Source organism: Haliotis cracherodii, unplaced genomic scaffold (assembly GCF_022045235.1).
Source record: "Haliotis cracherodii isolate W230 unplaced genomic scaffold, xgHalCrac1.p SCAF_7, whole genome shotgun sequence".
In the NCBI taxonomy this organism is placed as follows: Eukaryota; Metazoa; Mollusca; class Gastropoda; order Lepetellida; family Haliotidae; genus Haliotis; species Haliotis cracherodii.
The window spans coordinates 28,309,570-28,324,188 of NW_027266330.1; the positions used below are offsets into that span (position 1 = coordinate 28,309,570).

At 42.1% G+C, this 14,619-nt stretch overlaps 1 protein-coding gene across 1 annotated transcript in view; it reads left to right on the forward strand.

Moving 5' to 3' along the window:
• The window catches only part of LOC139447634 (uncharacterized), a 41,390-nt gene extending 30,476 nt beyond the window's left edge, over positions 1–10,914 (forward strand). Inside the window, exons 2-4 of the mRNA XM_071229046.1 lie at positions 3,341–3,432; positions 7,586–7,635; positions 9,463–10,914. Coding sequence (XP_071085147.1) covers positions 3,341–3,432; positions 7,586–7,635; positions 9,463–9,723 — 403 coding nt within the window. The 3' untranslated portion in view covers positions 9,724–10,914. The remainder of the gene's footprint in view (positions 1–3,340; positions 3,433–7,585; positions 7,636–9,462) is intronic.
• Positions 10,915–14,619: the final 3,705 nt, after the last annotated feature.

Here is a 14,619-nt window from a genome sequence, read left to right on the forward strand (position 1 = left end):
TTACAAGTCTAAGATTGTGTGACCCACATATATTATTTATATCGCCCTGATGTATGGGGTTCAGATGGCCAGGTCTGGTGGCTGGACTGACTGCTTATCGTCGTACCACGGAGGCGAGGACTGTTGATGAAGCCTCAGTAACTGGGTTGCCTGGTCCAGATTCGATTAGCTATAGATCACCACGACAATTTGGGAAAAAATACTCACTCACTCACTCACTCACTCACTCACTCACTCACTCACTCCGATTACGTTTCTAGGTTTGTCAGCACCATACCCGTGCTTGTGGGTTTCTGAGACCTGCATCACTTCGGGCTTTCCTCCCACATTAAGCTGACACGCCGCGATACAACTGTAATATTGTTAAATGCGGCGTTAAACCCACTCACTCACTCACTCACTCACTCACTATACTCACTCACAGCTTTAATCTGCTGGGACGAATATTACCCACAAACCTTACTGGCATGGCCATTTTATCTCTCACCGCTATGTCATCTCTCCGTTCTTGAGATACGCGTCTTTCTTTAGCTGCTCCTCGCACACTTAATGGAGGCAATATCTGCTCAGCGAACTGCGGTGACTTTGACCGCGGGACTACATATGTGCCCCCAAGCGACTTTTATTTAAATGCCGATATTTTATGTCCTGTTATTTAGAGAACGTTTGCTTCAATATCCCGTGTCAAAGCAAGTCCTAGTAAACGCTTCATTTAAAAAAACATTTATTTGATTCATAACTATCGCTCTTTTGTGCATAATAAAAACTTTATATATCATTCCCGTTAAGTAAATGAGCACCGGTCGACAATATTACAAGGAAAATATAAAAAATCTCGAAAACGCCTAGAGTTTTCTTTATCAAAACATAAAGTTACACAATTTGTTTCATGTTAAAAAATACAGGATAACCTCCATTCGCACGAGCGTCTAATCGATGCATTTCAAATAGTTATTTGTTTGATTACATATTGGGAGCCCCCCAAGCAATATGGCTGCCAACACGACCGGATTTATGACGTCCATTACACGGTTTCCCACTCCCGTTCGGGGCGCATTGCCTACCAATCATCCCCAGCTATTGGTGCTTGATTTATTAGCGTCTTCCTTGGGTAGTAGTTATAGTTAATTCATTACATTTAACGCGTCCTTATCATTGCCACAAACCGCCTGCCCTCATCCGTCATTTTGCATGCAATCTGTCTAACACTACCCTAACTCAGAGCTGGACCATTGTCCGCCGTTTATAAAGATCGAATGAATAGAGCTGCGCCAATCAGCTAAATAACCTGTCTATAACTATGTTCAGTCTACACTGAATGTGTATCGATTATCATTCAATCACGATACACTGCATAGTGTAGAAATAAACTTAGTGATTATTAAGATTATGAGATTCCACCTCGACCACAACGGCATTTACATACGGGTATTGATGGGGTTGTCATCATTGCTGCATTAACTTGTGTTGCCTATAACGACGGGGTTGATCCGAGGCAGTGAAGGTGAACTAAGCGTAGTCCACACAGTGAATATTGTCAAGCTCTTGTGGTCTCTGCTCTGGGAATTGGGTCACGTGCTTTCAATCTCGTCTTCGTGAATTATGTAATCAAGAATTATTTCCTGTGGTGTATCTCTGGATTGCTACCAATGGAAAACATGTCAGATACTTTGAACTGCACCGACAATACCCCGGCTCTTCTGTCACGTGTGTTTTCACCATCCGCAACCCAGCCTCACGACGTTTCGAAGGGTGTGTGTGAGAGAGAGCGGGAGAGAGAGAGAGAGAGAGAGAGAGAGAGAGAGGGGAGAGAGGGGAGAGAGGGGGAGAGGGGGAGAGAGAGAGGGAAAGAGAGCGGGAGAGAGAGGGGAGAGAAAAAGAGAGGGAGAGAGAGAGTGAAAGATTGAGAGAGAGAGAGAGAGTGAGAGAGAGAGGGGAGAGAGAGAGAGAGCGGGAAAGAGAGCGGGAGAGAGAGAGGGGAGAGAGTGAAAGATTGAGAGAGAGAGGGAGAGAGTGAGAGAGAGAGGGGAGAGGGAGAGAGAGAGCGGGAAAGAGAGCGGGAGAGAGAGAGGGGAGAGAGTGAAACATTGAGAGAGAGAGGGAGAGAGTGAAAGATTGAGAGAGAGAGGGAGAGAGAGAGGGGAGAGGGAGAGAGAGAGCGGGAAAGAGAGCGGGAGAGAGAGAGGGGAGAGAGTGAAACATTGAGAGAGAGAGGGGAGAGAGTGAAAGATTGAGAGAGAGACAGAGAGAGTGTCGTGCGTGTGTTTTGGGGGCGGGGGGTGGGGGTCTGTGTGTTTGGTGTTCTTAGGTTCTTTATAAAACGCAGATATGTCATTCGGTACACCCATAATAATCAATGAGCCTTATTCAATGTTTTTATTGATGCAAATGTTGCTCACAACATACCTAGCAGCTCTCAGTAATCGGAAATTATGAATAAAATATGATATTTTTTGTGTGTTCTTAATGTTTTAGTTATAACATTTTGCCATTTGACCATGAACTCAATTTACCATTTCCAAGATGGCGTAAAGGTAAATGTTCCCTAAGGAATATTTACATATAATTTTCATATTAGAAATGCCCATATCTTACTTGTGCTTCAAGAGAAAACCGGTGGGGCTGATGGTGGTGCTAATGTTTGTTTGTTTGTTGTGTAACGCCGCATTCAGCAATATTCCAGCTATATGAGGGCGATCTGTAAATAAATTGAGACGGGACCAGACAATCCAGTGATTGACATTATGAGCATCGATCCAGCCATTTGGGATACGATGACATGACATGATCCCGTCAGTCGCCCCTTACGACAAGCATAGTCGCGTTGTACGGCAAGCATGGGTTGCTGAAGACCTGCTTGTAGTTCTTGTTGGGCCTGTAGGTCCGTGGTAAGGTTTTGGGATGGGGATGATTGTGTTAGTGTTGGATACGCTGAGGGTTATCTGATGCCAAGCTGTGCTTGACATGGGTTCTTAAATACCAGAGTTACTTCATCTGACAATTTTGACACATTGTGTTTCTCCGCCCAATCTCACGCAACTTGAGATATGGAATATGCATTATCCATATCCGAAAACTTCGATTTGGTATAAATAATGCAATGAAAACTATTTGTTTACGTTTGCGTGTTGCGTATGCGTGTTTACGAATGCGTATACGATTGAATTTGCACGTACGTATTCGTTATCGTAAGCATAGGTATGTCCGTATATAATGTGTTTGAGATTACGCATATGCAGAACTCGGACATACGGTCATACGCATCTGTATCCGCAAACAATCGTGGTTTCTGCCAGAGTGACATGAGAGACACCAGTGACATGAGACTTGTTTGTTTCAGGCCAGTCGGAGTGCGGGATAAGAGCGGCAAAGCCTACATCACGTGTTGTTGGGAGGTCGAATTCGGACACCAAAAAGTGGCAATAAAATTCTGTAAGTATCAGCTGCTTCCTGAACTCTCTTTAGTAGTGAATGAGTGAGTGAGTGAATGAGTGTTGTGTTTAACGCCGCTTTTAACAGTATTCCAGTTATATCGCGGCGTGTCAGCTTATGTTGAAGGAAAGGCCGAAGTGATGCAGGTCTCAGACGTTTACCACTTCGGTGAAACCCACGAGCACGGGTATGGTGCTGACAAACCTAGAAATATAACCAGGGCGATCCGGGATTCGAACCCACAATCATAGGTTTCTGGCGTGCCCAAGGAAAGCATCTCTGCACAGCGAATCGCGGCGCCTTAGAAGACTGGGCCACCCGTGACCCCAGTTGTGAATGAAATTGACAAGTATTCAAACTACTTCCGAAGTATCCACACAGCAGGTTTATTGACCTAGGTTTTCATGTTATTGACCTTTTATTCAAGTACCGTGTTCACTTTGACTTCATATTACATCGCATACTATATCCCATGTGCTCACAGTACGGACATGGGGGCACGGGTGGCCCAAGGCGTGCCACAAACCGATGACCGTGGGATCGAGTCCTGATTCGCCATGATTATGTTCCTAAGTTTAAGACCACCTCCGTGGTCTAGTGGTAGGGCGTCTATTCGGGGAGCGGAAGGTCGGAGGTTCGATCCCCGGCCGCGTCTTACTAAAAGACATGAAAAGATGGTACTTGTTGTTACCCTGCCTGAGCTCGGCATTAAAGGTCTAAAACAAGGACTGGTCGGCTCGGAGTCAGTGTACTGTGTCTGAGTTGGGAGTTCATTTTAAACTGCGGCATGTTAAGTCAGTGGGTTAGCCCTGTGAAATTGTCATTAGTCCGTATTAGTACAACAGCCAAGCACCCCCCCCCCCCCCCCCCCCCCCCCCCCACACACACACACACACACACACATGCACGCACGCACACACACGTCGCTTTTACCCCACCCCACCTTCTAAGTTCACAGGGGCGGTCGAGTAGCCGGGTGGTTGAAACGTTCGATCGTCCCGTCGACGACCCCGCTTCAATTCCACACATGGGTGCAATGTATGAAGCTCATTTGTGGTGTCCCCCGCCGTGATATTGCTGGAATATTGTTAAAAGCGGCGTAAAAACACACTCATTCACTCAGTTCACTAAGTTTACAATTTCTATACACAATACACATGTGTCCCGCTGAGGTGGTAAACGCACAAAACCTGGATCACTTGAGAGACGAGGTGATTTGAAAGAACGGCCTTAAATCCAATTCACTCTTAATTACGGAATCGTTTGGTTGTTTTTGGTTTACCTTGGTCAATATTGAAATGCCCTTTCTCCATTGAACCTTGAAACAAACGATCTACATGTCTACGGCACTAGTCCCACTGTACCTGAACGTTACCTGTCGTCGTAAAGATTGGGGATAACGGTAGTTTGAGAGCGTGGCCTAGTTGCTTGTATCATTGTGTCCCGATGAATTTTGATCGACACTTTTCCAACACTTGTTTTCTGATCCAGACTCAATTACTTACAGATATTTCTGATATAGCAAAATATGGCTGACTGTGGCGCAAAACAACATTCACTTTCATATTATCAAACTGGTGGACTCTCAAATAGGCTCCCAATGACCTCCAAATTAAAAAGACAAGGTTGGTGAAGTGAGTGGACATGAAATGACAGCTAAGAATAGATCGTACTTCTGAAAAAGCTGGTGTTTCAACCATCATATCCTGGAGAGGGGGATGGGTGTTCAAGCCATCGTGTCATGGTGTTCCTCGTCCAAACATAGATTTTGAAATATGGTGTAAATGCACGGGCAAAAGACAATACACTTGAAAAGTGGATTTGACCCAGATTGCAATAGTATTGGGCTAAGAGCAGTCGCCGAAGCGCTGGAAACGTTAGGCCCAAAACACATATAGCTGTAATATTGTTCGGTGCGGCGTTAAACAACAAACAAACAAAACTATGTAGGGTTAGGTTACAAGTAGATTTAACCGCCCTTAAAGGAATTTGGGACCGGACGTGCAGTTATTTGAAACCTCTCATTGACCAATCAGTATGGAGTAATTTCCAAATGCATGGTAGAATGTGAATTAATTCACGTTTAGTTTGATATATAACGCCATGTTTATTGAACAGTTCGAGTTGTGCATTGAACACAAACTCATACCCGCATACATCCTTGAACGTTACACTATATGGCAGTCATGTTTAGGCCAATGTCAGTCTTTCGTGAATAGTCCCTGTCTTCCACAGAACCCTCAAAGTATCAGGAATATCTATTCACGTGACTCATCCTTTAACAAATATGTTGACTAAACAAAAAAGAGATCATAATATTATAAGTAAACATAGATGCGTCGTATCAACACCTCGCAAAAATAAATGTTGTGGACTGAAAAGGCAATATATATATATCCCAAATTAAGAACGGTGGTTTCACAAACCCAACCGATAAACTGGTGCAATCAAGTTCACCTATAGGCTGTGTCATGTGACTAGGCAAGCGGGGTGATGTTTGACATTACCGGGTCATATAACATCCGCCGACCCCAGCTCCGGTCTGTGAATCAAGTGCATTCATATTAAGTGTCTCCCTCTCATTGTGACAAGATGTGAATCTGGAATTAAAGACGTCTTTAAAGAGCACTCGGTGTTTTCCAAACGCACTTAGAATAATTGACAATGCATTTCCCCATGGACTTTTTACGATCTGTAACTAATACAAATACGGCACGACAATAGAGAAGAAAGTATACATTGGCTGCTTATCACGAACGACACAAGAGACGTACCATTTCTTTGTCCCAGCTTGTCTGTCATTTACTGGGCGTATATGTGATCTAACGGCACACAAAAGTTCATCTGAGCGGTTACCGTTCCGTGAAGATTCCGGGTCAGAATTGGTCTTCAGCAACCCATGCTTGTCGTAAGAAGCGGCTAACAGGATCGGGTGCTAAGGCTCGCTGACCTGTTTGATGCATGTCATCGTATCCCAGTTGCGTAGATTTATGCTCATTATGTCAATCACTGGAATGTCTGGTTCATATTCGATTATGTAGAGACCGCCGCCAAATAGCTGCAATTTTGCTGATTGCGGCGTTAAACAACAAACAAACAAATGTATGTATACCAGGTCTTGCAATTGTGACCTTCACCTTGAAGGAATACAGAGGGTACGGGTGAGCAGAGGTCACCGTCTCCATCACCCACTCAGCAGAGCTGGGGTAGATTCCATTCCTAGTTTCGACACCTGCTCCTTGAACTGTTAACGCTAGACACTTAGGTATCACAAAACAATTTACGCCCAACTCAACATTAGTCGGGCAAACATGGCGTGATATAGTTAAATACCGTCCCGGTGATAACTGTGGGCCCCAAACCCTCACCTCCCCTGAATCCTTAATATCACCTAATTCATTGATCACCGGAATACTATTTAGGGACCGATCATTTGATATTCGGGGGATGTTTTTTTTTCTGTCTGGATATTTTTTTCAGCTACAGCTGCTAGACCAGATTAATTAAAACTACAATCCAAAATATTTCATTCATAAAAATCATATTGCAACAATGTTGTTTTTATTGGTGGCTGACAATTTTATTGTTTTTTTCACCAGTCTGAACCTTAATTAGTTTTTTCAAGAATTGCATTTTTTTATAAACACACAGACACACAAACGCGCGCGCGCACGCACGCAAGCACACACACACACACACACACGCACGCACACACACACACACACACACACACACACACACACACACACACACACACACACACACACACACACTCACTCACTCACTCACTCACTCACTCACTCACACTGATACATATGGTTGCTCGCAAAGCGATCTTAGTGTTACCAAAAGTTCTCAGTCAGTGTTAAGTTATGGGATTTACGATCGTCTTAGCACTGAGATGGCTTTGTGAAACGGGGCAGTTTTGAAAAAAGGTCATGAGAAACAAAACATCTAATATATATATATATATATATATATATATATTCTGAACAAATAAAGTTAGAGATCATGGAATATATTTTTGTATCAACCTACACATTTAATAAACTCAGTCTTCACTACACAAACATATCCACAATATATTCATAATCCCAAACGTTTTTCTGAAGTATCATAGACTGCAACTGATAATATGGTGTGGTTGTTTCAGCTCGAGACAGTATGTGTGTGTACCTTGATGACGACCCAGTCCAGACAGAAGTAAGTAGCCACAGCGAAGGAGTGAAACCTATAGTTGGAGTCAGGCGTTTTAGAAATATCCTGGTACAAGGTTCAACCGACTCGAAATTTCACCAATACGAAATATGTTTTTTTCTCTTCTCATCTAGTCTGATTTAATATTCTGTAACGAACTTAATGTCAAAGATGATCAGTTTGGGAAGTGAGGTAACCATTTCTGTCTTTCCATTGACCGACACTTCTGTTGCAGCATCATATAAAAATATCAAATTTATGTTTTCTAAAACATACATTAAACAACTTGTCAAAACGAGATGCCCCAGGGGTAATATCAAGCCGCCGATATCATAAAAAAGTTTATAATATCGCTTAATAACGGTTGTAGTGGTATTACAATCCTTGTTTTGTTTTATCCAAAGATGTTTGGGACTGAGACTGCTTAGCTTGTTCGATAATCTTAGTTGTTAAACACAGTCAATTACATACAGTGGTACACATGCAAACGTATCTGATACAGTATGTTATTACACACACATTATGCCAAATTCTTCGCAATGATTTCCCAATTTTGCCACAAGTCCATGCGTTTTAAATAGCTCCAAGAGCTATGAACAGAGTCAAATGCATCAGCAAAATCTACAAATATGTCATATACGTTCCCACCCTTTGTTAGATATCTTTGTATAACTGACTTCAAAATAAAAACGTTATCAACTGTGCAATATCCCTGTCTAAATCCAGATTGTGACTCGTTGACTTTCATCAAATGTGTCTGCCAAAAGCACCAAACGTGTATTAATGATATATGTGAACACTTTACTGAATAAGTTACTGTGATTTAATATAAATGTCACCAGACCTAAATGGGACAATGTGAGGCTACTGTTCTAATGAGCAGATATATTCGGGTAACCTGAACAGACACATAAAACGTCTACGACTCTATAATTATAATTTTCCATAATATGTATGTGGTATATGTTGTGTATACGGTGTATATTGTGTATACGGTATATGTTCTGTGCATTATGTATTAGTTATGTATATAGTGTATGTTGTGTATATTCTACAGTGTCTATTATGTACATGATATATACATCATGAATATGTTTATATTGTGTATATTATGTAAATGATATATAAATTTTGTATATTCTGTATATGCTGTAGATTGTCGATACGGTGTATACTATGTATATTATAAATATTTTACGTATATTTCGTGTATTGTTTATACAGTGTATATAATGTATATGATGTATATATTATGTATATTGTGTATATTGTGTATATCATGTATGTGATGTATATGTTACGTGTATTATGTATACAGTGTATGTTTGTTTATGGTGAGTTTTATGTTTCCGGTGTATATTATGGTTGTGATTAACATGCATGAATAACGTGAATTGTGTATATGGTGTATAATGTCTATTCAGTGTATGTTGTGTATTTGATGTGTATTGTGTATATTGTGTTTTATGATGTGTATTTGTATATGGTGTGTGTTGTGTATAAGTGTGTATAGTGTATATGGAGTATATTGTGTATACGGTGTACATGGAGTATAGTGTGTATATGGAGTATATTGACGGTGTATATGGTGTAGTTTGTGTATATGAGTATATGGTGTATATGCAGTATATTGTGTATACAATGTATATTATGTATATGGAGTATTTTGTGTATATGATTATATTGTGTATATGGAGTATATTATCGGTGTATATGGTGTATAACATGTATATGAAGTAAATTGTGAATACAGTGTGTATTGTGTATATTGTGTATACGATGTATATTGTGTTTTTGGAGTATATTGGGTATACGGATATAACTATGTTGCAGATGCTGATTAAGGACAAAGGATACGACGTACACATCTGGTGGGAGAACCATCTAGGAAATTTCTATATCTTCAGTGATGTGGACGTGGACAAGTCTGACAAGCCAATGGTCAATTACCTGTACATCAACGACAAGCTGGTGTCCAAGAAGAACTACAAGGAACACAAGAAGCGGCAACTGGTGCCAGAGATACCTAAAAAACCCATCGATATATACCTGGCGGAGTGCCAGATGGAACAGCAGGAACAGAGTAGCAAGTAACGGAACTAAATCTGGACCAGGGAGGAAATACACTCACCAACCATCTTGGAGGAGGACACAGCATGAAGCATGTTCCACGGGGACTTAGGCTCTTATCAGTGGCCCCTAGGATGTCCTTCACTTACAATCATTTTGTGAATACTAGAGGTGAACTTGTTTTCCGCAAGTTTTTCAGCATGTCCAGAAAGCTGCAAAACGAAATCTTGGGCAGTTTTCAAACTGTAGAATGAACATGCACGATTTGACTATTCATATTGTACATTTGGCGACAAGAAGTCACGAGATCCGATGTCACGTCCTATAGCTTACAGGCCAGATGTTATACCTATCTCACCTAGCGACCACCTCTGTATTATATATTTCATTTGTATAACCTTCACCTGTTGTTTCTACATTTATACCTGCACGGGATAAGTAAGTAAATAAGTAATACGTATGTATTTACGTCCCTTGGCCACGTAGGTCCTGCGCACAACACATGAACTGCAGGGATAAATAAGCAACGTAACTTATAACCATCTGAGTTTTGAAACTGTGTTAACATTTTCGTTTGGTGTTATCAGTGTCATACGTGATACACATCCAGGAAATTTGGCTTTTACATCAATCAGGATTCGTATTTAACCTTAAGAGCACTGGTATGTTTGATAATTCATTTTCGTTATATTAAAAAAACATTTCTAGTCTAGAAGAACCACTAAGACAAACTGTTTCATCGGGAATAAATACATAAGCAATTTAACCTGGTTAACTCGAACTTCTATAACTAGATTACGACGTTATGACTAGTCCCGGCAATATTCCTAATGACGTTGGAGATACATTCGGAGTACAGTTTATGTCGATCTACGGATAACCCGATATGTTTCAGGTGTTCCCTAGGACTTCGAGTTAAGGAGGTTTGAGTCTGTGGCACGGACATTATCCACTGACGTGTTCCCATAACGCTGTCATAGTAGGTTTAGGTGTGACGTCACATCCCAAGATGGCGCCCATTGTGGGGGCAACAACGTAATACACCCGCAATGTGACGTCAATAATAATAATAATACACCCCGTGACGTAATACACCCCGTCAACGTAAGATTATACCGCAATGTGACATCTCTCCAAATATCAACAGGTCACACTGTTCGAGTGTATGAGGGCAACACACAGTTGTAATGTCTTATAGTTTGTATCTATGTATACAAGGAATAAACGTTTTATTTAATGTTGGCTCTGTTTATTCTTTGTCCTTTATCATTATTATTATTATCATCATCATCATCATCATCACCGTCATCGTTGTTGTTGTTGTTGTTGTTGTTGTGGTTGTTGTTGATGTTCATTTGAAAGCCTAACACAGTGGTGTAAAAAGAATGTATTTCTTGAACTTTTTTTCTTCACTTATAAGCAGCAGAATTTCTGCATTTGTATACAGCTGACAAAATAAACATATCGGTTTTAGTGTCAACAAAATCAGTAAATGCACCTTTTTGTCTCTGGATTTTCTGATTCATCGGTCACTGGATTTTATGGTTATTTCACAGACCGCCCTCGAATGGGAGGAGTACTGCTATGCAGGGTCATGCATCAAACAAACGCTTGCTTGTTATACACATTGTGTGCGGGGCGGATGCTTCCAGTAGAGCATCTTCCCGAGGCAAGAGAGTTAACTGACTTTAAAAGTCCAGTTTCCACCCTTGCCGAACTTGGCTGGAATACTGGGCTCGATCGTAGCGTCACCAGTGGCTATTACCAATTATGTCCCTTTTAAGCCTCTCCTAAGGACCAATCAGATTCCACCTCTCGTATCACATGCGTTTGCTTCACACAAAATGGTTGCGCCCAGTCAGGACGATCTGATCGATAATCAATGTCTATATTGTGATAAAACGGGTCTTACATCTTACCTTGATTAAAAACATGAGCAGATTTTGAAAATATCTGCTGACAACGAGTTGGTGGTGCACATGCTTTGCAAATCCTGCAATCGACCGAAATCTGCATTACAGTTTACGAACCGGATTTCAATTTCGGTGCGCGATTTTCATTGGACTATGCATAGACTCGTTAGTCCAGCCAAAATGTAACTCCATAATACCAGCCTACTTCGGTAAGGGTGGAAACTTGACTTTTATAGTCAGTTAACTCTCTTGCCTCGGGAAGATGCCAGTAGAGCAGGCCATACAAACCCTTCCCGGAAACACCTGGCGTCTTCACTGACTAACGGGACCCGGTCTAACGGTGTTTCGCCTAAACATGTCAAGCAAAGCACTGTCACGTAGCAACAAGGTGCACAGCCAATCGGACATGGAGGTTCACATTCAAATACTGAATGTACTGCATGGGTGGTGAGAACACCGGGTTGTGGTTAAATAGGTGCGTATTTACTGCTCTGACAATGTTGTGTTAGCGATGTTTTTTGCGATGTGGTTATTTTGTCGCAGAAGATGTAGGATCTGTGGAGGGTAATGTGTCATAGAAGGTGTAGGATCCCCGTGGAAGTCTGTCTCTGAAGATGTAGGGTCTCCGAAGGTTATGTGTCATAGAAGGTGTATTATCCCCGTGGGCAGTCTGTCTTAGAAGACGGAGGATCTCCGAGGGTAATGTATGATAGCAGGTGTAGGGTCCCATTGGGCAGAATGTCTCAGAAGATGTAGGATCTCCGAGGGTAATGTGTCATAGAAGGTGTATTATCCCCGTGGGCAGTCTGTCCTAGAAGACGGAGGATCTCCGAGGGTAATGTGTCTTAGAAGGTATAGGATCCCCGTGGACAGTCTGTCTTAGAAGATGTAGGGTCTCAGTGGGTAATGTATAATAGAAAGTGTAGGATCCCCGTGGCAGGCTGTCTCAAAGGATGTAGGATCTCTGAAGGTTATGTGTCATAGAAGGTGTAGGATCCCCGTGGGTAATCTGTCTCCGAGAGGTATGTGTCATAGAAGGTATAGGATCCATGTGGACAGTCTGTCTCCGAGGGTAATGTGTCATAGAAGGTATAGGATCCCCGTGGTCAGTCTGTCTCAGAAGATGTAGGCGTGGTCAGTCTGTCTCAGAAGATGTAGGATCTCCCTTGGTATTCTGTCTAAGAAGATATAGGATCCCCGTGGTCAGTTTGTCTCAGAAGATGTAGGATCTCCGTGGTCAGTCTGTCTCAGAAGATGTAGGATCTCCATTGGTATTCTGTCTAAGAAGATATAGGATCTCTGTGGGTATTCTGTGTTGGAAGGTGTAGGATCTCCCTTGGCATTCTGTCTAAGAAGATGTAGGATCTCCGTGGGTATTCTGTCTTAATAGGTGTAGTATCTCCGTAGGTATTCTGTCTTAGAAGGTGTAGGATCTCCGTGGGTAATCTTTCTGAGACGATGTAGGATCTCCGTGGGTATTCTGTCTTAGAAGGTGTAGGATCTCCGTGGGTAATCTTTCTGAGACGATGTAGGATCTCCGTGGGTAATCTTTCTGAGACGATGTAGGATCTCCGTGGGTATTCTGTCTAAGAAGATGTAGGATCTCCGTGGGTATTCTGTCTTAGAAGGTGTAGGATCTCCGTGGGTATTCTGTCTTAGAAGGTATAGGATCTCCGTAGGTATTCTGTCTAAGCAGGTCATCATCATCTCATCATCAACATTATCACATCATCATCGTAATACATCACATCATCACCTTCATCTTGTGAAATGTCGACTCGGTGTACGTGATCGTCAATAACGTGATGTGTGGACATGTTGCTGACATTATATTCACGCCCCTCAGCTCTATCAATCATAAAACATAGAAATATGTTTTTTCCAGTGTATAGATCCTGTGATTTGTTGTAGACGACCATAGTGGGGAGAAAATCGATGTTGAAACACATCTCCAGCTTCATATGGATTTGTGATCGTTGTTCACTGATTATATTCCACACACCATGGTCCATTTGTAGATCGAGTTCAACACTCACACGAAGCATCTGCATTTACAACCCAACTCCATCCACGGTGATGTGGCGACCATCTCGCTCGCCATTGGGAATGCGTGACAACATATCTCATTATGATGAAGATATATTGATTTGGCGGGATACAAGGCATTGTCCCTTGCGTTATGTAATGTTATAGATTGTCGGAGTAAACTAACGCCGTTGAGGCGCAGATGTTATGGGCGTATTTGACATTATTAAAATATGTCATGGTTCCCCTGCCGCAGTCCATGGAGTCAAGCGATGAAACACCACCACGGTTGTCATACTCAGCATCATAGTCACACTTTTATGACGTACATCAATAGAGAAGTTATTGATAAGCAAGTGAATGTTCGAACTATGCCTATGCTCACCCCGCGATGAATGGGTACCCGGTAGGATAAGAGGTGCGGATGACCCGTGCCGTAGCCAGCCGGGGGGGGGCTTTAGGATGTAATTGTGGCGCATAAATACTATGCACATTATTATACATACAATAAAGACAATGTCGAAGTTTTACATGAGGGGGAGACCGCCTCCGCGGCATTGTATATCGGTGGTTCTGGTGATCAGGCTTGCTGACTTGGTTGATGCATGTCATCGTATCCCAGTTGCGTAGATCGATGTTCATGATGTCAATCAGGATTGTTTGGTCCAGAGTCGATAATTTACAGACCGCCGTCATATAGCTGGAATATTGCTGAGTGCGGCGTTAAGCAACAAACACACGCACACGCACACGCACACGCACACGTACACGCACACGCACACGTACACGCACGTACGCACGCACGCTCACACACACACAGATAAACAAATATATACAGACGTGAGATTCAAATCCACGCTTAGCGGATCCTGGCGCAACTATTGTATGCAACTATGTTGTGCCCTAGACAACATGGTTATTGGCGCCTCCAATTTCACTTAGAATGGTATAATCGGTTCGGATAGTTAATGCATATAAAATT